Genomic DNA, 21099 nt, shown 5'->3' with positions numbered 1-21099 from the left:
CATGGTAGTGATTATATGTCCACAGCCTCCTTTGCTCCTGGGTATTTCATCCTTATTTTTGTCTTCCATCTCTCTTCTTTCTGCTCCCCAGGGGTGGACAGCTCAGCCAGGGACTCAGAGCGGTTCATATGGCTTCTTGTCAGCAGCTCTGACACGTATCCTGAATAGAAGCAGACAACAGCCCAGGGAGAGATGCTGTGAGTCTCTGGGCTCTTTCTTCTGCTCTTTCTGATAACCAAGAAGTCGCTCTGCAGTCTGCAATCAGGGCTGAAATAAGAAAGAATGGGGAACTCAACATATCTGAGAAACACTGCTGGTCCCTCTGTTAAAGTGATGAGAGAACAGACATGAATGAGACGGCCCTGGGGGAGGCATCAGTGATCAGAAGCGGGTTCTGGGCCAGAGGACCCTGCCCTACTCCACAGCCCCAAACTACCCCCTTTAAATTGGTCTTTCTTACTTTCCTCATCTCACTTGCCTCTGCCTTTCGTCACTATTGAGAGTTGGTTGTCTGCCCACAATATTCTATTTTCCTCCTAGAAAACGCTATAGTTTAGGGAGGCCCAAGAAGCAGATATTCCTTTGGTTCACAGTCCTTGTATGTTTGTGAAGAGCAGTCATATGGCCCCATAGCCACAATTTAAATTTGTGTGGCTCCCAGCATGGTGTTTTGTATATTAAACACTTCAATATTTTTAATAAATAAGGGAAGAAATTGCTAGATGCCTAATCCCTGGGAATGATGTAGTGTGTTCATTTTGATCATTTTATTTTTAAATTATACAATATTTTGAACATACGGAAAAGCACAGAAAATTAAGTAATTAACACTACGAATCCAACACTGAGATTCAACAAATGTGAAACCCTCACCACATTGCTTCAGATGTGCAAAAAGAAATCAAATCTTACAGACACAGCATTTAGGATAAAGGGAAAGATGGAGACATTTGGTACTCTCTCTTTTTTAGAAAAAATTGATCGTTTAATAAAACTCTATATGTCAAGAATGAACTTAAAATGCTAGAGATGGTGTAGTGAAGGTGAGGATTTTTTTTTTTCCTTTCTGCTTTTCAGAAGCATTAACTGGGTAGAAAATTTGGGTCCCAGAGAGGAACTTTACCAGTAGTTGGTAACAGGAGCTCCAGAATCCTGGTTCTTTCCCAGATCTTTTTTCCCACTGTTTGCTCAGAAACTGGTTCCAGCTCCACTGTGGTCCGTCTGCCCGCTGGGGCTGAGCTGCCTCTTCTTTTCCAGGAGTGCTTGCCCTGCGCAGCCCACCGCTATGATGCTGAGAACCCGCGGACGCCCCTCCGGAACCTTCCCGACCTCTGCTCTGACTACTGCTCTGCATTCCACTCTAACTGCCGCTCTGCAGTCTCCCTGCTCTGCTCACCAATGACCGCCGCCTCCAGGAATCCCATGAAAAGGATGGTGCGCGCTTCTAATGGCTCCTCAACCTTCCCGACAAGGACCACTGCTTCCCTAACGTCTTGAGGAGTGACCATCTCAACCGCAACCTGGGTGTGGTGGCCGAGAACCCTCGGGGCTGCCTGTGGCCAGCGGGCTGAGGAACCCGGTCTCCATGGTCCACGCTGGGGACGGCACCCGTCGCCTCTTCGTGGCCGAGCAGGTGGGGGTCTATCTGCCTGATGGGAGTCGCCTGGAGCAACCCTTCCTGGACCTCAAGAGCATCGTGCTAATCACTCCCTGGATGGGGGATGAGAGAGGCTTCCTGGGGTTGGCTTTTCATCCCCAATTCCACCGCAACCGCAAGTTCTATATTTATTATTCATGCCTGGGCAAGAAGAGGGTCGAAAAGATTCGGATTAGTGAGATGAAGCTTTCTCGAGCAGATCCCAGCAAAGCTGATCCCAAATCGGAGAGGTGAGGCATACCCACGAGAATCTGCAGCTGTGTACTGTGTTTCAAAATGTTGCCCATCAGTCCTCTGAGATGATACAGGAGAACTTTCCTGGGTTTAGACCTACTAGCTTATAATGATGATAAAGGAGTCATTGTTGATTACTGAGGTTAACCCAAGTTAGCTTCTTGAGTCCATGGCTTCTTCATGGCTACAGCCACCCACCTTACAGTTATGCCTGGAACCATGCTTGCTTGAGTTTACAGAGGCTAAGCAAAGGCCGGCAGCCGTAAGGGTTTGAGAAATGATTTTAGATAATATTAGTATATTAAATATAATAGCAGCCTCTGATTATTGCGTGACCATTAGATCCCAGGTCCTTTACCATGAACATGGGAATTCTCATCTTTGCAGGAAGCTGTGACGCAAGGCCGTTAAGTTACTGATGCCTGGTCAGATGAACGGCTCAGTTCTAACTGACCCCACACTCCTGCTCTTTCACTCTACCATGCTGCCTTTTTTCCTTTTCCTTTCTGCCTTGTCTCTCTCTTCCCATATAGACAGGTTAGGGGATTGAAAAGAGCATGAAGAAGTGATAGACTGACTCCTGTGTGGTTGCCCGAAGGAAGGGACTGAGAGTTCTTGTAGAGCGGAGAGTAAGGCTGAGCCCCAGCTACTGGGTTTTGAGCCCTCACTATATGCCAGACACTTAGTGAGATATTTATATATATTATCTTATTTAACATTCACAATGCTTGCCTATGGTAAATTCTCTTACCATCCCCCATTTTATAGTTTGATAGATTTTATAGAGGCTTAGAGGTGTTGAGCAACTAACCAGTTAATAAAAAATTAGATTAGTCTTTTGTAGTGGTGCAACCTTCACAGAGCACCAAGCTCCTCTTATAATAGCAAGTGAACTTACCCATCTAGGGCAAGTGGGTGACCGAAATATCTCTGCAGCAGCTTTTTTGATTCCTGAGGGAAGCTAGTTATTGGTCTCCTATGGGAGACTCACTCCTGATAGTCAAGGATTCCTTGATTCTAGGAGGAAAAAATATCCTGCAGGGTGGAAATATGGATTCCTAAAATATAAGGTTTTGCTTTTCATCTAGTCGACTTATGGCTTTGCAGGAAGATAGAAAAACCAAGAAATGGAGAAACAGGACATTTGCCTGGGCAACACTGAGTCCTGTGCCTTCCCAGGGTTGATCAGCACATACGACAAATTTATCCTCTCCTTTGCTGAAGGTGAAGCAGGTAACAAACGTACAAGGTTATTCTGTTTCTGCTTACTGGAACTTAGATAATCACAGGCATTGTGAACTGAACATTTATTATCATAATAATCATTATTATTACTATTGTTATTATTACTCTTATTATTGTTATTGAAAATGCAACTACCACTTTTTCTATTTTCACTGTCATTTAGTCACCTTTTTTTCTGCTGTATGCGCGCCTCTCACGGTTGTGGCCTCTCCCGTTGCGGAGCACAGGTTCCGGACGCGCAGGCTCAGCGGCCATGGCTCATGGGCCCAGCCGCTCCGCGGCATGTGGGATCCTCCCGGACTGGGGCACGAACCCGTGTCCCCTGCATCGGCAGGCAGACTCTCAACCACTGCGCCACCAGGGAAGCCCTAGTCACCTTTTATAATGTACTGGATACCGTTCTAAGCACTTTACATTTTAAAATCTTATTTAGTAATCACAACACCCCCATGATGTGATTGTTACGTTTATTTCACCAATGAGGAAACAGATTGACTATGCCGACTTACCCCTTCTTTGTTGAAATGCACAGCTCACTGTGCAGGGCAGGCCAAGGTCTACACTGTAGTCTTTTCAATTCTTTGACTATGAAGGAGGTGCATGTACTCCTTCCTTCCTGATTTTATTCTAATCTGCAATTATACAAACGTGGACAGGGCCAACAGTGGGGCAGGCAGTGGGTGTTTATCCTGCTGGTGTTGCCTGAGAGAAGGTACCTCTGATGATCCACCGACTGGGCTGGGCTCTTCCTGACGCTGCCAACAGTTTGTTAGGCAACTTCTGTGAATGAACAAGGGAGAATTTCTTTCCTGAGAGATCTGAGAAAAGGGTAGACAGCTAGGTAGGAGGCTACTCACTAGAGAGATTAGGCATATGTTAAGGGCATCAGCAAAGCAAGGCATGCGTGCACATAAGAGCGGGGGGGAGGGAGGGAAGGAGAGAGAGGGACTCAGCTTTAATAAATATACTCAAATTTTGAAATAAGAAAATGAGGTTTTAATTTCAGCTTTACATAAGTTATGTGTCAATTTGAAAGTTAAAATTTTCTTTTGTTTATGTCAGTGGCAACAAGGCCTGTGATCCTTCCGGTATTTGGCACTGCACCTAGCCATGCTTCGAGGCAAGGAAGAGAATAAAATGATCTCTTAGGGGTCCCTTCGAGACACAGGACTCTACAAGTGTAAACCAAAGCCTTGATGGTTTCCCACTTTCCACTCTGAGCCACGGGTGGCTGTACAGGAGCTTCACTTGAGTTGGACATAAAGAAAACCAGTCAGCAGCTGCACCGTTTCCTCTCAGCTAGCTTATGAATAGATAGTTCAGGATGAATATTTTTTTGTTTTGTTTCGTTTTGCTTTTGCAGTACGTGGGCCTCTCACCGTTGTGGCCTCTTCCGTCGCGGAGCACAGGCTCCGGACGCGCAGGCCCAGCGGCCATGGCTCCCTAAAGCCAGGGAGGCTGTCCCTGAGGCAAGTTATTTTCTTCCAGAGTTGCTTGCTTTTGTGTTTTTGCAAAGAGCGATTCAGATTTTCTGCATGTGTTACAGTCTTTCCCATTATTGACCTGTTTAGAACTCAGTTTATTTCATTATTTTACTATTAGTCACCAGCTTGAGATAAGCCACATTTTAGTTGCACCAGAGCTCTGCCTTCACTGTTGCTACAGTTTATTTCCTGAGTTCTTCTAACCAACAGCTGGCACAAATAAATGAGTGAGTAAATAAATAAGTGAGTGGCGGGTGTGGGGCTACCCGTGGCTGAGTTCTGAAGGGTTGGATTTCTGAATGTCAGTCACTGAAGCACATCTTCAGGAGGACTGGCTGAGGTCACAAAGCTTGCAGTAAATTCACATTGCATGCATTTTGCTTTACATGGCCTGTTATAGTTTTTTGGTGTGTTTTTTGCCCTAAAATACATTTTTTAAAAATGTCAGACCCTACAAATGAAATTCACTTCTAGCATTGTCTTCCCCTGAAAACACATGCATGTCCAAATCTACGGCATGTTTGGAACATATAATTTACACCAACTGTAGTCACGTGTAGGGAATATGCAGCAATGCAGGCTTTCCAGTTCTCCTTTTAGACCAGAAATTGTTTTCGTGGTTTGGAGCGACCCTTGCCCGAGGGTGACCTGTGCACATGAAGACAGTTGGTAGACACCTCATTGATCTAATGTCAGCATCACCTTGGATAGTACCTGGGGTTTCTAATCAGAGGGGCAAACTGGCTCTAGGGAAGGGTTTGTCCTAAGTCCTCAGACCCCCTTACAAGGGGAAGATTATAAATACAGTTTGTCAATACACAAAACCAAAGTCTATTAGTCAGTTGTTACCTTGTGTGCGTTACCTCTGCAAAGAACATCGGTCTCACACTCGGCCTGAGACAAACATTAGTCACTGCTCTCCACGAATTCAAGGAAGAAGATTGTTTAACTAGCTCAGAGCTGTCTAAAGCTCTAGACTTTTCCAATTTGCACCTTATTAAGACATTTCCTTCCATAAGGTTGAGAGAGAGCTTGTGTAAATCACACAACAGCAAGTGCATTAAACCCAGTGCGATAGCACAAAAGTTGTGTCAGGCTCACAAAACTGTCACGGTGCCAGGCTTTAGGGAACAGAGACATAAGGAAGTAAGAGGAACTGCCGATGACTGAACACTTTCTCATTTAATACCTAATAATCAGGGAGGATGTTCTTATCTCCCTTTTACAAGTGAATAAATAACACGAGCGTTACCCAGGTGGAGAGGTTGCCCAAGACAACACAGATGGTAATGGGTGTTATCAGATTTCAAATCAGTTTTATCTACCCAAAGTTGGGCTCATAAACCCTACACTGTCCCTCACAGGGAACCGTGAAACGAGGTGGAATGAGGTACTTACCATGAGAAGGGAGCAGTGTTTTCTGGAGTTCAAACATGAGGAAAAAGGGGCCCCTGGTAAAAGAGATGAGGAAGACAGTGGGTGGAGGTGATTTCTGTGGGGTGTGGAGAAGACCAAGGGGGTGCCGAGGAGTGGAGGGTGTCACAGGAAATAAGGAACCCAAGACTGAAGAAGGTGGAGTTGGAGGACACAGTGAGATGGGGGAAGGGGGACTAACACAGTAAGGAAGGGGTAATAGAATATAAAGTATCTAATAAGTGGGCCTCAGCCTGTGGCTTGCCTATCTCTGGGCTTTACGGAGACTCCTCATCAGTAGTGGAGAACTGGGGAGGGACATGGAGGCTCACTGAGGTGAAGTTTCTGAAAGCAAAGAGGTGATAAATGAGATGAGAAGCCCTTTGGCTCAGGGAACATGAACAGAAACGTGCCTCTGGTGGGGGACACCCCAAGCTGGTCTGGGGGGCTGAGATGGACTTTCTCCTTGGGGAGCTCACAGACCTTGACGCCTCACTGTCAGTCAGGATTTCAGGGACCCCTTCCTGGGGCTCACGCATTTCAGGGCCACAGCCCCTGGTGATGATTTTCTGTGTGTTCAGCTGTCTTGGCCCAGCCTTGTGTCCTGTCCTTGATGGCCTGTTCCTGTTTTATCAGGGGAGCTCTACTTCCTGGCCACCTCCTACCCAAGCGCCTACACACTGCATGGATCCATTTACAAATCTGTTGACCCATCGAGGTAGGCCTTGGGTTACCTTTTCTTCTCAGGTGATTGGAGCTTGTCTTTATCGCCATGGCAGGTCAGAAAAACAGTCCTCACTCCCCAAGAATTACCAGATACGATCAACGGAGCGTATCTTTCTTTTAGATGCAAAGCAAACTGGTCTGGGACTTCCCTGGTGGCGCAGTGGTTAACACTCTGAGCTCCCAATGCCGGGGGGCCGAGTTCAATCCCTGGTCAGGAAACTAGATGCCACATGCACACTGCAACTAAGGAGCCAGTGAGCTGCAACTAAGGAGCCCACGTGCCACAACTAAGACCCGGCGTAACCAAATAAATACATGAAAACAAAAAAAAAGCAGATTGGGCAGACAGCTGTGTAGGACGATGCATCTGTAGGAATTATGGACTATTGGGGAAACGGTCTCTTTGTGGTTGGAAATGAAGATCTTGAGCCTTTCTAGGATGACTAGTCCAGACCTGTGGCTCCTGTCTTGTTTTTTTTTTTTTTTTTTTTGCTTCTGGAGACTTCTGTCTGGGATCATCTGACAGTGGGTGTACACCTCTGCCCACCTGAGTAGATACTGCCACCCTATCCCATGGGCTGGTCTTTGGCACATACAGTTGGCCCTCCGTATCCATGGATTCCACGTCTGTGGATTCAACCAACTGTGGATCAAAAATATTTTTAAAAATTCCAGAAAATTCCAGAAAGCAAAACTTGAACTTGCCATGCCCTGGCAACTATTTATGTAATATTTACAACTAATTACATAGCAGTTATATTTATCTACAATTATTTACATAGCATTTACATTGTGTTAGGTATCACAAGTAATCTAGAGATGATTTAAAGTATATGGAGAATGCGTAGGTTATATGCTGAACACCATAGCATATTACATAAGGGACTTGAGCATCAGTGGGTTTTGGTATCTGTGAGGTCCTGGGACCCATCCCTGGGAGCTGTATCTAAAACTGTCGGGTTTCTCAGTGTCTCCACCTGATCCTTCCTGGAATTCAGTGAGAGGATTTATTCACTTGGTAGACTCTACGATGTTTAACTCTGCTTCTCTGCCCACCTTTCTCAGAGACTAACCAACCTTCAACTCATCAGGCAAAAGCCATACTACAGACTCCCATTTGTGAGGTTGTTGAAGATGTGTCCGTATCTGTCCCTGGGAGAGTGATGCAGTGTATCCATCCTGAGAGCTCTGGGCAGTGTGCGGGATTTATCTCAGGATTCTTACCCAAAGCCAGAAAGTCTCCCCGTGAATCAGCTTGAAGGTAGACCTGCAGACGAAGACTTCCCTGTGAGGTGTCTGTTACCATATCTGGGGTGGTGTTCAGAGTACATTTGCTGCTGGTGAGGGCTCAGAAGCCCAGCCCAGCACAGCTCCCCTTGGCAACCGGGCTTGGGTTTGGTGTTCTCAGACGTTCCCAGAAGAGACTCAGTCCCTGAGGTTGTGCCCAGGGACTCTCCTGGTGGAGTGCAGGGTTGTCAGGGGTGAATTAGGGACTGGCTGTCTCCACTGCTGGGTCTACTCCATGCAGATCTCCTGTGCTTGAGGGATGAAGCAAACCCAGGGTCTTTAAAGTGCTTCCAGAGGCTGAAGGTGCCTGGGTGGGGAGTTTTCTGTTCTTTCTATCAACAGGTTTCCAATGTGAATCCCTTTTTCTTTCCTTTGACAGTTTCCGGATTCGGCTGGGGGATAATTTAGCTTACCTCTAGTGGCATGAGAGATCAATCATAAAGCAACTCTAAAGGCTGCTCCACGCGGAAGACACCCTTTCTCATGCGCCTTTCTCTCAGTTGACATTTCTGGAGTCATTTCTGTGTCCCAGGCACTGTGCTGGCTGCTGTGTGTGCAGGCTGACATTTGATGCCGACAGAATCCCAGTGAGACAGGGTAACACCCTCAATCTACAGATTAGGTAACTGAGCCTAGCTACCTTTGATCACTTGCCCGAGGAAGAGCTCGTAAGAGGTAACAGAGGATAGGAACGCATGCCTCTTTCTGGCTCAGTCATTTCAGCACTACCTATTCACTTCAGTTATAATGACGACTTGAATTGTACAGACTTCTGTAGCAGTGGGTCCAGCTTCCGCTCTGCTTACTTCTTTAGCCTGTCTTTGCACTAAATGCACCCTCCCCAGCATTCTAAGGAGCAGTTGGTTTATTTATGTATGCTTTTCCCCTTCCATCTTTTCCTTCTGCCCTTCCCTTAGAATCATAGACCCTGGATGCTGGGTTTGAATCTCAGCTTTACCACCAACTAGCCGGGAGTGTTCCTAGTCGGCAAAGTCCCTTTTGTTTCAGAAGGTGCACCCAGGGGACAGCAGTTTGAGAATCAGAATACTAGGAGGCAGAGAGGCTGCCATTACTTAAGGGACCGTGCCATGAGTATCTGAAGAGATTTTCTTTAAAGGGAATCACTTTTGTATGTGCTGAGCACTGCTCCAATCGTTTTTTAAAATCTCATTTAAAAAATAATTTAGGGCTTCCCTGGTGGCGCAGTGGTAGAGAGTCCGCCTGCCGATGCAGGGGACGCGGGTTCGTGCCCCTGTCCGGGAGGATCCCACGTGCCGTGGAGCAGCTGCGCCCGTGAGCCATGGCCGCTGAGCCTGCGCGTCCGGAGCCTGTGCTCCGCGACGGGAGAGGCCACGGTGGTGAGAGGCCTGCGTACCACAAAAAAAAACAAAAACAAACAAAAAAAGAATTAAAAAAATTATATATCAATCACTTATGGTGTGCCAAGCACACAGTTCTTATTTAATCCTCCTCGTCTCCCTGTGAGGATGGGTGATATTACTTTTTCTATTTTACAGAAGCGAAAATCGAAACTTAGCAAGGTTTACTTGCCCATGGTCCCCAGGATTTGTACCCTATTCTCTCTGTTGCCAAGCCCATGCTCCAACCCCCTCACTACACTGTCCCCGAAGTGCCTCACTACAGCGTCCCTGTGATGTCCATGTCCTTTCTCCTCTCTGTCTGAGCTCATCGCAGATCTCCTGTTACATCTGTCCCATCCCTATGGATAAGGGAGGGCTGAACCCAGTTCTTGCACATGTATGCCTTTTGCTGACCGGAATTTCGTGGTTCCATCTTCAGAGTCTTGTATCCTCACTTTTTCTCTCTGTTTTTAGGCGAGCACCTCCAGGCAAGCGCAAGTACAAGCCAGTGCCGGTGAAAACCAAGAGTAAGCGGGTCCAGTTCAGGCCACTTGCTAGTGAGTCCCTCTCTGTCTTTAGGCTCAGGCCTTGGCATCCAGGTGCTGGCACAGTGCCCTCTGCAAACAGCGGCAATCCCGGGGTGGCAGGTCTTATTTCCTCACCTAAGGCTTATCCTCTAGCTGAGGACTATTACCTGTGGTCTGTATGTCTCCTCTGTGTACCAGGGTGAGAGGGGGCAGCATCTGCTTCTGCTGTGACCTGCTGCCATTCATTCTTTCATTCATTTGTTCGTTCAAGTATTCATTCATTCATTTAGTACTTACTTTGTGGCAGTCCCTGTGCCAATCCCTGAGGATACAGCAGTGAACCTGACCTGTAGGAGTCTAGAATCAAAGGAGAGGAGGGCATGTAGTGCAGGCAAATGAAGAAATAAATATAGCATTGAGGCTCTGGCTAGAAGCATGCCCAGGGGACTGAGAAGGCCCTCAGAGTGAGAACTTCTTCCTCCCGGGAGGGTAGTCAGGAAAGACTTACAGGGGAGGGACAGTATCTTAAGGGAACTATTCTAGAGCCATGCATCTCTGGAGTGGTCCCATTACAAAAGTAATCTATTTAGATCAAGGCCAGGGAATTAAACATATTAACTTCAAAAGAATTTATATTCAAGAACCCTCAAGTGGGCATAGGATTCCATAGGATTCTTTGAACTACTTTCCAGAACTAATATTTCTCCTAGATAAACGCTTGTTTCCCAGAAATGGTCTTGGACTTGCTAAAGAAGAAGTCCGAGGAAGCTGCTAGAAAACTGTCCAATGAAAATTTAGCTTCCAGTCCAGACCGGACCTCATCTCAGAAAGGCTCATCCAAGAAGCCGGCTTCTCCCACAAGCAGCAGGAAGACGTTTCCAAGGTCTGGTGCAAAGCAGAGAGCCAGAGCGTGGTCCCCAGGCCCCCAGGGGAAGAGGAGGAAGAGCCCGAGACGCCCCCGAGGCAGAGGCAGCCAGTCGGCACAGTGGAGGCGAGCTGGCAGAAGTGTCCCTCTGCCTCTTCAGTCACGGTGACAGGTCAGGGGACGAGTGCCCAGAGAACCACCTTGCCACGCGGAAGCTGCTACTGCTGAAGGTGACCTTAGACGCATGGGAAGCCGGGGGTGGAGGTGGGAACCGGCGGAGAGAGCTTGATTTAGGCGGCACGGTTGTCCTGTCCACGGGAATTTTTCCATCTAAACGGATGCTCCTTGTCTGCTTCTGCAGGGAGACCAAACCCCATGTTGCCAGGGCACCTGGCTACTCATGTGCACTAGTCTGTAAACCTGCTTGGAATTCCACTATGTGTTTATGTTTTGCTTTGTAAATGCCTGTGACCTAAAGTAGTAAATCAACACTTGCTCCAATAGACAAGCTTCTTTGAGCTCGGAGAGCCCCTCTAAAATGGTCATCTCCTTTGCCCCCTTTAAAGATCAGGGTCTGAATAAGGTTAGGTCCTGTTCTGTACCTCCAGTGCCTACTATTTTGCCCTGGTAAATAGCATAATAAACGTGACTACTTTTTGCATACCTATTCTGTGCTAAGTTTGTATATTATATTATCTGAAACCTCAAAACCTTGCTTCTTATGTGTTGCTACATAACTTATGTTGAAGGTGAGGGAAGTGAGGCTTGGTGAGGTTAAGCCACGTGCCCTAGACCACAGCAGCCAGGGAGCAGGGAATTGTTCAGCTGGACTTGAGCCAATGCTCCTGTCAACCTCCGGTGAACTTGCCTCCCTGGAGGGGCCTCAATGAGGGTTGGTAGCTTTTAACCAGGTATTTGAAGAATGAAAGGGCTAAGAGAGGAGATGACCCCTGTCTTCAAGAAGTTCTCCAAATTGTGCAAAGCATCCAGAACGGTATAGGCAATTTGACTTAAGCAGAACAAAAACAAAAATGCCTGGGTTGTTAAGGACTTTTAGAGGTCACGTAATCCTTGCTTTAGATGAGGTTGGACATATCCTGGACAGGTTATTTTAGACTTCCAAAGAAGTAGATTCCATTTTGTTTCTTTAGCAAACTCCATTTGTTGGGTAACCTAACCTAATCTAAATACACCAAGCCTCTCTGATTCTCTTCCTCTTGTTTTGTCTTTATTAAAGACGCAAAACACTGGTCATCACTTTCTGAAGATCATTTTTAGATCATCTCTTAGCTACCTTCCTTTGCCCTGTCTCGTGGTTTTGCTTTTCTTTACTTTTGCCTACCTTTGTAGCTCTTATGAACACTCTAGTTGACTGAAAAAAATCGCACAATCTAAAAGTTGAGAATTATACTTTATTTGGCAGACTTACTGAGGACTATAGCACCGGATAGCAGCCCCTCAGGTAGCTCTGAGGGACTGTTCCAAAGAGGTAAGGGAGGAGCCAGGATATATGGGAGTTTTTGCTGAAAACAAACAGAGAAACAAACAAACAAAAAACATGTGGTTGAACATCAAAAGATTAATGCTAATCACAACAAAGAGACATTTCAAGTTGAAGCTCTTAGTGCTTTTCTATGTATGGGAAGATGCAAGAGTCTGGGCTCACTGAAATTATTCCTTAGGTATGCATCTTAACTCTCTAGAGCCAGTCTCCTCTTTTTCTCCATCCTGAATTCTCCTCAGGGTGCACTGTCAGGGGAGGCTGCAGCGGCTGATGGCTTATAGCCACAACATCCTTTGTTTACTGAAATGGCAGGCGACATTCTCTGTACACACTCTCCAGGATAGAAATGAATTTCAGGGTCTGACCAACCCTGATATTTTATACTTTTAGCTTCTCAGATGAAGATATCAACATAAAGATGGGAGGGCTTACACCCTGCATCATTTTGTTGAAAGACGGCTGAAAATCCTGGTGCAGTTCAGGGAGACTGGATCTAACCTCTGGAAAGAATATATGAGCTCACTCTGTCTCATTTTTTTCCTGTACAATCTTTCTTCAAAGACGTGTGGCAAAAATAGGGTCTGGCCCTATCTCATGAATATAAATGCAAAAATCCTCAACAAAATATTAGCAAACTGAATCCAGCAATACATAAGAAGGATCATACAACATGATCAAGTTGGATTCATTCCAGAGTTGTAAGGATGGTTCAACGTATGGAAATCAATCAATGTGATTTACTACATTAACAAAAGAAAAGACAAAACCATATGATTTTCTCAATAGGTACAGAAAAAGCATTTGATAAAATTCAGCATCCATTCATGATAACGACTCTCACCAAAGTGGGTAGAGGGAACATATCTCAACAAAAGCCATGTATGACAAACCCACAGCCAACATCATACTCAATGGTGAAAAGCTGAAAGCCTTCCTGCTAAATTCAGGAACATGACAAGGATGCTCACTCTCACCACTTCTATTTAACATAGTATTGGAAGTTCTAGCCACAGCAATCAGACAAGAAAAACAAATAAAATGTATCCAAATTGGAAGGGAAGAGGTAAAATTGTCATTATTTGCAGGTGACATGATCCTCTATACAGAGAACCCTAAAGACTCCACGCAAAAACTATTAGAACTAATAAATGAATTCAACAAGGTAGCGGGATACAAGATTAATTCACAGAAATCTGTTGTATTTAACACTAACAATGAAATATCAGAAAGAGGAAGTAAAAAAAAAACCAAACTGTTTAAAATTGTGTTAAAAAAAAAACCCAAACAAACCTAGGAGTAAACTAAACCAAGGAGGTGAAAGACCTATATGTTGAAAACTTTAAAACATTGATAAAGAAAATTGAAGATGATTCAAGAAATGGAAAGATATCCCATGCTCTTGAATTGGAAGAATTAATATTGTTAAAATGGCCATACTACCCAAAGCAATTTACAGATTTAATGTGATCGCTATCGAAATAACCATGACACTTTTCTCAGAACTAGAACAAATAATCCTAAAATTTATATGGAACCCCAAAAGGCCCAGAATTACCAAAGCAATCCTGAGGAAAAAGAACAAAGCTGGAGGTATAACCCTCCCAAACATCAGACAATACTACAAAGCTGCAGTAATCAAAACAGTGTGGTATTAGCACAAATCAGACATATAGATTGATGGAATGGAATAGAAAGCCCAGAAATAAATTTACTTACCTATGGTCAATTAATCTATGACAAAGGAGGCAAGAATACACAATGGAGAAAAGACAGTCTCTTCAGCAAGTGTTGGGAAAACTGGACAGCTCTATGTAACTCAATGAAATTAGAACACACCCTCACATCATACACAAAAATAAACTTGAAATAGTTCAAAGACCTAAATATAAGACATGACATCATAAAACTGCAAGAAGAGAACATAGGCAAAACATTCTCTGACGTAAGTCATGGCAATATATTCTTAGCTGAGTTTCCTGAGGCAAAAGCATTAAAAGCAAAAATTAAAAAATGGGGCCTAATCTAACTTAAAAGCTTTTGCACAGCAAAGGAAACCATCAACAAAACTAAAAGACAACCTATGAAATGGGAGAAAATATTTACAAATTATGCGACTGACAAGGGGTTAATATCCAGAATATACAAACAGTTCACACAACTCAATATCAAAAAAACAAACAATCCAATCAAAAAATGGGAAGAAGACCTAAACAGACATTTCTCCAAAGAAGACATACAGATGGCCAACAGGCATATGAAAAGATGCTCAACATCGCTAATTATTAGAGAACTGCACATCAAAACTACAATGAGGTATCACCTCACACTGGTTATTAAAAAGTCTACAATAATAAATGCTGGAGAGGATGTGGGGAAAAGGGAACCTTCTTACACTGTTGGTGGGAATGTAAATTGGTGCAACCGCTATGGATAACAGTGTGGAGGTTTCTTAGAAAACTAGAAACAGAGTTATGATATGATCCAGCAATCCCATTCCTGAGCATATACCCAGAAAAGATGAAAACTCTAATTGGAAAGACACATGCACCCCAATATTCATAGCATCACTATTTACAATAACCAAGACATGGAAACAACCCAAGTGCCCATCAACAGACAATTGGTTTAAGGAGATGTGATATATATAATATATATATGTGTGTGTGTGTGTGTGTGTGTGTGTGTGTGTGTGTGTGTATGTATACACACACATACACACAATGGACTATTAGTCATAAAAAAGAATGAAATATTGCCATTTGCAGCAATGTGAATGGATCTTGAGAATATTATACTAAGTGAAGTTAGGTAGAGAAAGACAAATATTATATGATATCACTTATACATGGAATCTAAAAAAATAATACAAGTGAATCTATATATAAAACAGAAACAGATCGCAGACACAGAAAACAAACTTATGGTCACCAAAGGGAAAAGAAGGTGGGGAGGGATAAATTAGAGTATGGGATTAACAGATACAAATTGCTATACATAAACTAGATAAGCAAGAAGGATTTACGTATAACACAGACGACTATATTCCATATCTTGTAATAACCTATAATGGAAAACAATCTGAAAAAAATGTATATATATAACTGAATCACTTTGCTGTACACCTGAAACTAACACAGTATTGTAAGTCAACTATACTTCAATTAAAAAAAAAAAGGCTCTGGCCTGGAAGTGGGTTTTTTTGGTCATGCTTTTATTTAATTTAATGAATTTATTTATTTGGCCATGCTGGGCAGCTTGTGGGATCTTAGTTCCCCAACCAGGGATTGAACCTGCACCCTCAGCAGTGAAAGAGCAGAGTCCTAAACACTGGAAAGTGCTCAGAATTCATCTGTTAAAATAGAGGACCACACCCATTAAATTCAAGGCTTTCTGAACACAGCTTTTCAACAGGAGGATAGCGGGTCTAGAGAAGGGAACTGAACAGGTACCCTGAAATGCTGGGAACCTTGGGGAGAGGCAGGGTATTCCTCTCCGGCAAAGTGCCTTTATTTTTTGGAAGATGGCTGGCAATGCCTGTGAACTTTCATGAAGGGGTAGGACTGTGAGAAAACAACCACTAGGTCACAGCCAACATGTATTCAACTTCCTTAGAGCCTGAGGAGTTGAAAGGTTCAGAAAAATGCACACATGCATGTGCTTGTTCTTTATAGAAACCGGCGGGAGGAGGGGGAAGGGGATGAAACATGAGGACTGGGAAAGGCTGGAGGGAGATGGGACTGGATTGCATCTTTTTCTTACTAACTCTGTTACTTGATGACCATGTAAAGCCAGGGTAAGAAGTCTTGGTATTAAGGTATTTGAGGATTTGAAATGGCTTTGCAAAAAGGCATTCAGCGCCAATGAAGTGATGCCCCTTATGTGATAATTATGTATATTTTTCCTGCATAAATGGGGCCTATTTTCTCAAGGCACTCTGACCACTTGTCTCCCAGCACTCCTAGCAGCAGATACCCAGACCATAGAAGGGCAAAATAACCAACAAAAGCATGTGTGTTTTTCCAGAGCTAAAATCTTGCAAGCCAAGGTAGAAATTCTTACAGTTACATCATTCTCAAAACTAACCCACTTTAAGAAATACATTCTCTTAATGGACTTGAGGACACCATGGGGCAGGGGGAGGGTAAGCCGGGACGAAATGAGAGAGTGGCATGGACATATATACACTACCAAATGTAAAATAGATAGCTAGTGGGAAGCAGCCGCATAGCACAGGGAGATCAGCTCCGTGCTGTGTGACCACCTAGAGGGGTGGGATAGGGAGGGTGGGAGGGAGATGCAAGAGGGAAGAGATATGGGGATGTATGTATATGTATAGCTGATTCACTTTGTTATAAAGCAGAAACTAACATACCATTGTAAAGCAATTATACTCCAATAAAGGTGTTAAAAAACAAAAACATTCTCTTGTTCTTTGTGGAGTTTTAGATTACGTTGGGGAGATATGTGATTTCATTTCAACCAATGTCATGCTTACTGCTTGCCAGGCACAGTACTGGCTCTGGGAGACCCAGAGATGAAAGGTTTACCTGGTGTGAGCACGGGTTAAGAATTAACCTTGAACTCAAGGTCACAGGACCCTGGCTCCTTGAACCCACACCATCCAACAGAAATATGAAAGCTGCAAATGGGAGCCACACATGTAATTAAAATTTTTCTAGTAGCCACATTAAAAAAATAGGTAAATTTAATGTACTTATTTTAATTAATCCAATATATTACAGTATTATCGTTTCAATAGGTAATCAATTAAAAATTACTAATGGGACAGTTCACTTTTTTTTTGGTACTAAATTTTCTAAATCCAATGTGTATTTTATTCTTTCAGCACATCTCAATCCGGAATATCCACGTTTCAGGCACTCAGTGGCCACATGTAAAGTGGCTACTTTACAGACAATCCTTTATCAAGAAATCCTGGGTGGAGAGAATTCATTTATTCAGAAAAGGCTCTCGTGACCTTACTGTCACGCGACATTCTGGAATTCAGGGAAAAAACGGAGAAATGAAACCGGTTGCAAAACTTGGCTTCCCAAACCGCCCGAGACTATTTTTATGAATCGCTCCCCCTTCCTCTCGAAGGGGGCAGGACCTTGGAGCCAGGCTGGGCTCCGAAGCCAGGGCTGCCACGTGTCATCGCAGCGCGGGCCTCAGTCCAGGCCACGCTGGCCATTCTCTGAGCCCCGGGAATAGTGTCGGAAGGTGCACTCGCCGGCCGGGAACAGGAGAGGGGGAGCCTGGCCACAGCGCCGCCCGCCGGCCGAGCGGCGTAACTGCAAGCGCAGCACCGCCTCCGCGCGCCCCGCGCGCCCCGCCGGAGGTCGAGTTCCCAGCGCCGGCCGCCCCTTTTCCTTTTGTAACTCAGTGCTGGGAGTCTGCAGGGCGTTGAAAACTAGCTGGTGGAGCCTCGCGCCTCCCTTTTGCCGGTTCTTGGGCCGCAGGTCCGGGTAGCGCTGGGTCGCAGAGGACCGCTTTTCCTTTTTCCTGCTCTTTGTTGCATTCCAGGATTTTCTCTTCCGGGTCACTTCTAAAGCACAGTAAGGATGCTCATGATTTGCATTTCAGGAGTAACTTTTAATCCTGCCAGAAGTAACGTTTTCAGAAATCACTTTGCATTTATTTTGGTGTTTGTTTACGCAGGACGATTTTAAAAAATAGCACTAACGAACACGAGGCCCCAGCGAGGATCGAACTCGCGACCCCTGGTTTACAAGACCAGTGCTCTAACCACTGAGCTATGGAGCCTGTCTTCTACGGGCACTTCTCTAGTTCAGGGACATTGGAAGCAACATTGCTTTCTGGCAGTCTGAAACTGACCCTGTGCATCCTCTATCAGTGACAATTATAAAGACAACACAATAAGTAGAAAAAAGCCCAGTCTCAAAATTTTATGATTACAAAATACTAAATCACACCTACGATAAGTTATGCATACAGATAAGTGCTGGAAGGGAAAATGCAAAAATGAAATAATGTTCCGACGACGTTATGAGTGGTACCTTTACGTCTTAAAAAATTCTCCAATCTAGTGTTTATATGACAAATTGTATCAAGTTTCGCACTTATAGGGAAGTTATAGGGGGAATGTCTTTGGTTCTTATAACTTAAATAAGTTATTGATTATGGATGAATTAATTGATTCAACACATTTATTGAGTAATTACATACTATTAGACATTAGAGTGAATAAGTAAAGCTCTGTCCCTGCTCTTTTTTTAATGATTGGGATCATGAAACGATGCCTTATTTCCTTTTGCTTAATTAACTCTTTACTGAGGGAATGAAATTATGCCCGCAGCATGACCCGTCACCGCGCGAAGGAGGACGGTGGTCACCCGCTCGCAGTGGTCTGCAGGCTTCTCTCCCTCACCTTCTTCAGGTGTCTGCTCACATTCCGTTTCTCAACAAGACACCCACCCCCTGCCCCTTTAAAGCTGCACTGTCCTCCTTATCCTGCCCTTCTGCCTCATGCTACTTAGCTTTTTTTCCTTCTAGATAATGTGCTTATTATAATTATTATTATTTGCGGTACGCGGGCCTCTCACTGTTGTGGCCTCTCCCGTCGCGGAGCACAGGCTCCGGACGCGCAGGCTCAGCAGCCATGGCCCACGGGCCCAGCCGCTCCGCAGCATGTGGGATCCTCCCCGACCGGGGCACGAACCCGTGTCCCCTGCATCGGAAGGTGGACTCTCAACCACTGCGCCACCAGGGAAGCCCTGTGCTTAATATTATGTCTATTATTCTCTCCAGGTTAGGATGTTCCTTCTTCGAGGCCAAGGGTTTTTGTTTTATTCCCCGCTGTATTCCCAGCATCTAGAATAGTGTCTAGCATACAGTAGGTGCTCAATAAATGCTGAATGAATGACATCTACGATGATGTTCATTTTGTGAGCCAGGAGAAATCAGGGAGACGTTTTGGGAGGTGTCGTGTCATCATTTTCCTTTACTTCCACTTCCACAGCCTCTCCATACAAGTTGGAATTTTTAACACCCTTTAGTTTCCTTGGCCTATCGGATTTTCTTATTGTCCTGTTTCCCCGCCCTTTGCTCTGAGATTGACTGGCCTATTGCGAGGCTTTCCTCCTTCCTCTGCTCCAGGAGCCTCCAGGGGCTTCTCATTGTTCTAAGGATAAAGGGCAAACTCCTCGGGTAGTTTCATTGTTTGCATACAAACTTCTTCTCCCTCTCCAGCAAGCCTAGGAAACCCCTCCATTTCTCATTTTACGTGGTTTCTTCTGCCTGTAACATCTTAGCCTGATTTTAATGTCTCACGTCATCTTGCCAAAAGCACCAAGAACTGGCTTATTTTCCATCTGAGGTGATTTTGAGGAGTGCATTTGTTTCTAGCCCTGGCAAAATATCAAACACGGTGGGGCTTAAACAATAGAAACGCATTGTCTTACAGTTCTGGAGGCCACAAGTCCAAATTCAAGGTGTCAGCAGGGTTGTTTCCTTCCAAGGGTTTTGAGGAAGGATCCCACCCAGGCCTCTCTCCTTGGCTTGTAGATGGCTGTCCTCTCCCGGTGTCTCTTTCCTCTATATGTGTCCATTTCTGTGTTCAAATTTCCCTTTTTATAAGGACACCAGTTATGTTGGATTAGGATCCACCCTAGTGATCTCACTTTAACTTGATTACCTCTGTAAAGACTCTGTCTCCAAACAGGCCACATTGTGAGGTACTGGGGGTTAAGACTGCCCCATGAGAATTTTGAGGGGACACAAGTTAACCTGTAACAAGTAGATCAGGCATTGAATCAAGGCAGCAGCAAGGCACCCCTCCATTCTCTTGATCCCATGCTGCTTCTGGCCAGTGGGAGCTTCACCAGCGATTTTCACCTGCATCAGCCTTCCCCACAGCCCTGGTGAAGAGGATCTGCAGGCAGCCGCAGGTGGGATGTGACGGAAAAATGGACCCTCTCCTCTCAACTCAAACTTCTGAACTGTAGGATGAAAGATCAGTAGGGTGGGCATCCTATAAAAATGTAATTTGCTCATAAGTAACACGGCATTAGAGGACCATGTCTGGGAGGGTTTTATATTTAATTTTATATCCCTTCCTCCTTCTCTTGACCCCCTCCATCGAGCTCTAGCTCAAGCCCTTTCACCACCTGTAAAATGGAGGCCATCATCCTGGCTCTATCTCAGAGCACTCTGGGGGATTCAACACAGTTGTGAACTTGACAGTGGTCAGAGATTGTGAAGTACCAGATACAAACATGACAGGCGTTGTTCTTCATAGGCTGAACATCTCCCCCTAGTGTATGGTTGACCCAGAGCAGAACATCTCAGGGGGAGATTCCGGCTTGAGGCACTGGGAGCAGGGAAGGCCTCCAAGGTCCAATTTGGGTGAAGGGAGAGGAGGACATAGAAACAGAAGTCCCTCAACTATGCTGTGTTTTTTTTTTTTTTTTTTTGCTGTAAGGCAGCAGTTTGCATGGCAGTTTGCTTTGCTTGGCGGTCACCCACAAGCTCTCCTTTCTCTCCAGCTGTGCAGGGCTGAGTCTCCTGCATCCGGGAGGTGGGGATGTAGGACAGAGGTCGGGTCTCCACCCACCTGCGGCAGCGGCTCTGCTGCACTGTCCTCGGCATCACTGTTCCTGCATCCGCTGTCCTGGGAGCAGGCCTTATTCTGTCCCATCCAAAATCAGGTAAGCACGTGAGGTGTAAGGGTCAGGGGGGACTTTCAAGTTTATGTAGCCTGCACTTCATTTTGAAGATGAGGAAGTTTGGCCCCAGGAGGGGAAGGGGCTGACGTCCAAGATGAAAGGTAGGCTCTTC

General features: G+C 45.0%; 1 protein-coding gene and 1 non-coding gene across 2 annotated transcripts; one reads left to right on the top strand and one right to left on the bottom strand.

Annotated features, from left to right (window-relative positions):
• The first annotated feature begins 347 nt into the window (after positions 1 to 347).
• On the top strand, positions 348 to 11654 carry HHIPL2 (HHIP like 2). Its single transcript, XM_033847318.2, is given in 9 exon segments — positions 348 to 391; positions 1095 to 1386; positions 1389 to 1551; positions 1554 to 1887; positions 2980 to 3020; positions 3023 to 3124; positions 6670 to 6751; positions 9882 to 9964; positions 10664 to 11654. Coding segments are annotated over 9 exon segments (1446 nt in total). The 3' UTR covers positions 10969 to 11654.
• A 6339-nt stretch (positions 11655 to 17993) lies between these two features.
• Positions 17994 to 18066, bottom strand: TRNAT-UGU (transfer RNA threonine (anticodon UGU)). Its single transcript has one exon. It is a non-coding gene; the product is annotated as a tRNA-Thr (tRNA).
• Positions 18067 to 21099: the final 3033 nt, after the last annotated feature.

Source organism: Tursiops truncatus, chromosome 1 (genome assembly GCF_011762595.2).
Source record: "Tursiops truncatus isolate mTurTru1 chromosome 1, mTurTru1.mat.Y, whole genome shotgun sequence".
Lineage (NCBI taxonomy): Eukaryota > Metazoa > Chordata > Mammalia > Artiodactyla > Delphinidae > Tursiops > Tursiops truncatus.
This window is presented reverse-complemented; position numbering and strand designations above follow the sequence as displayed.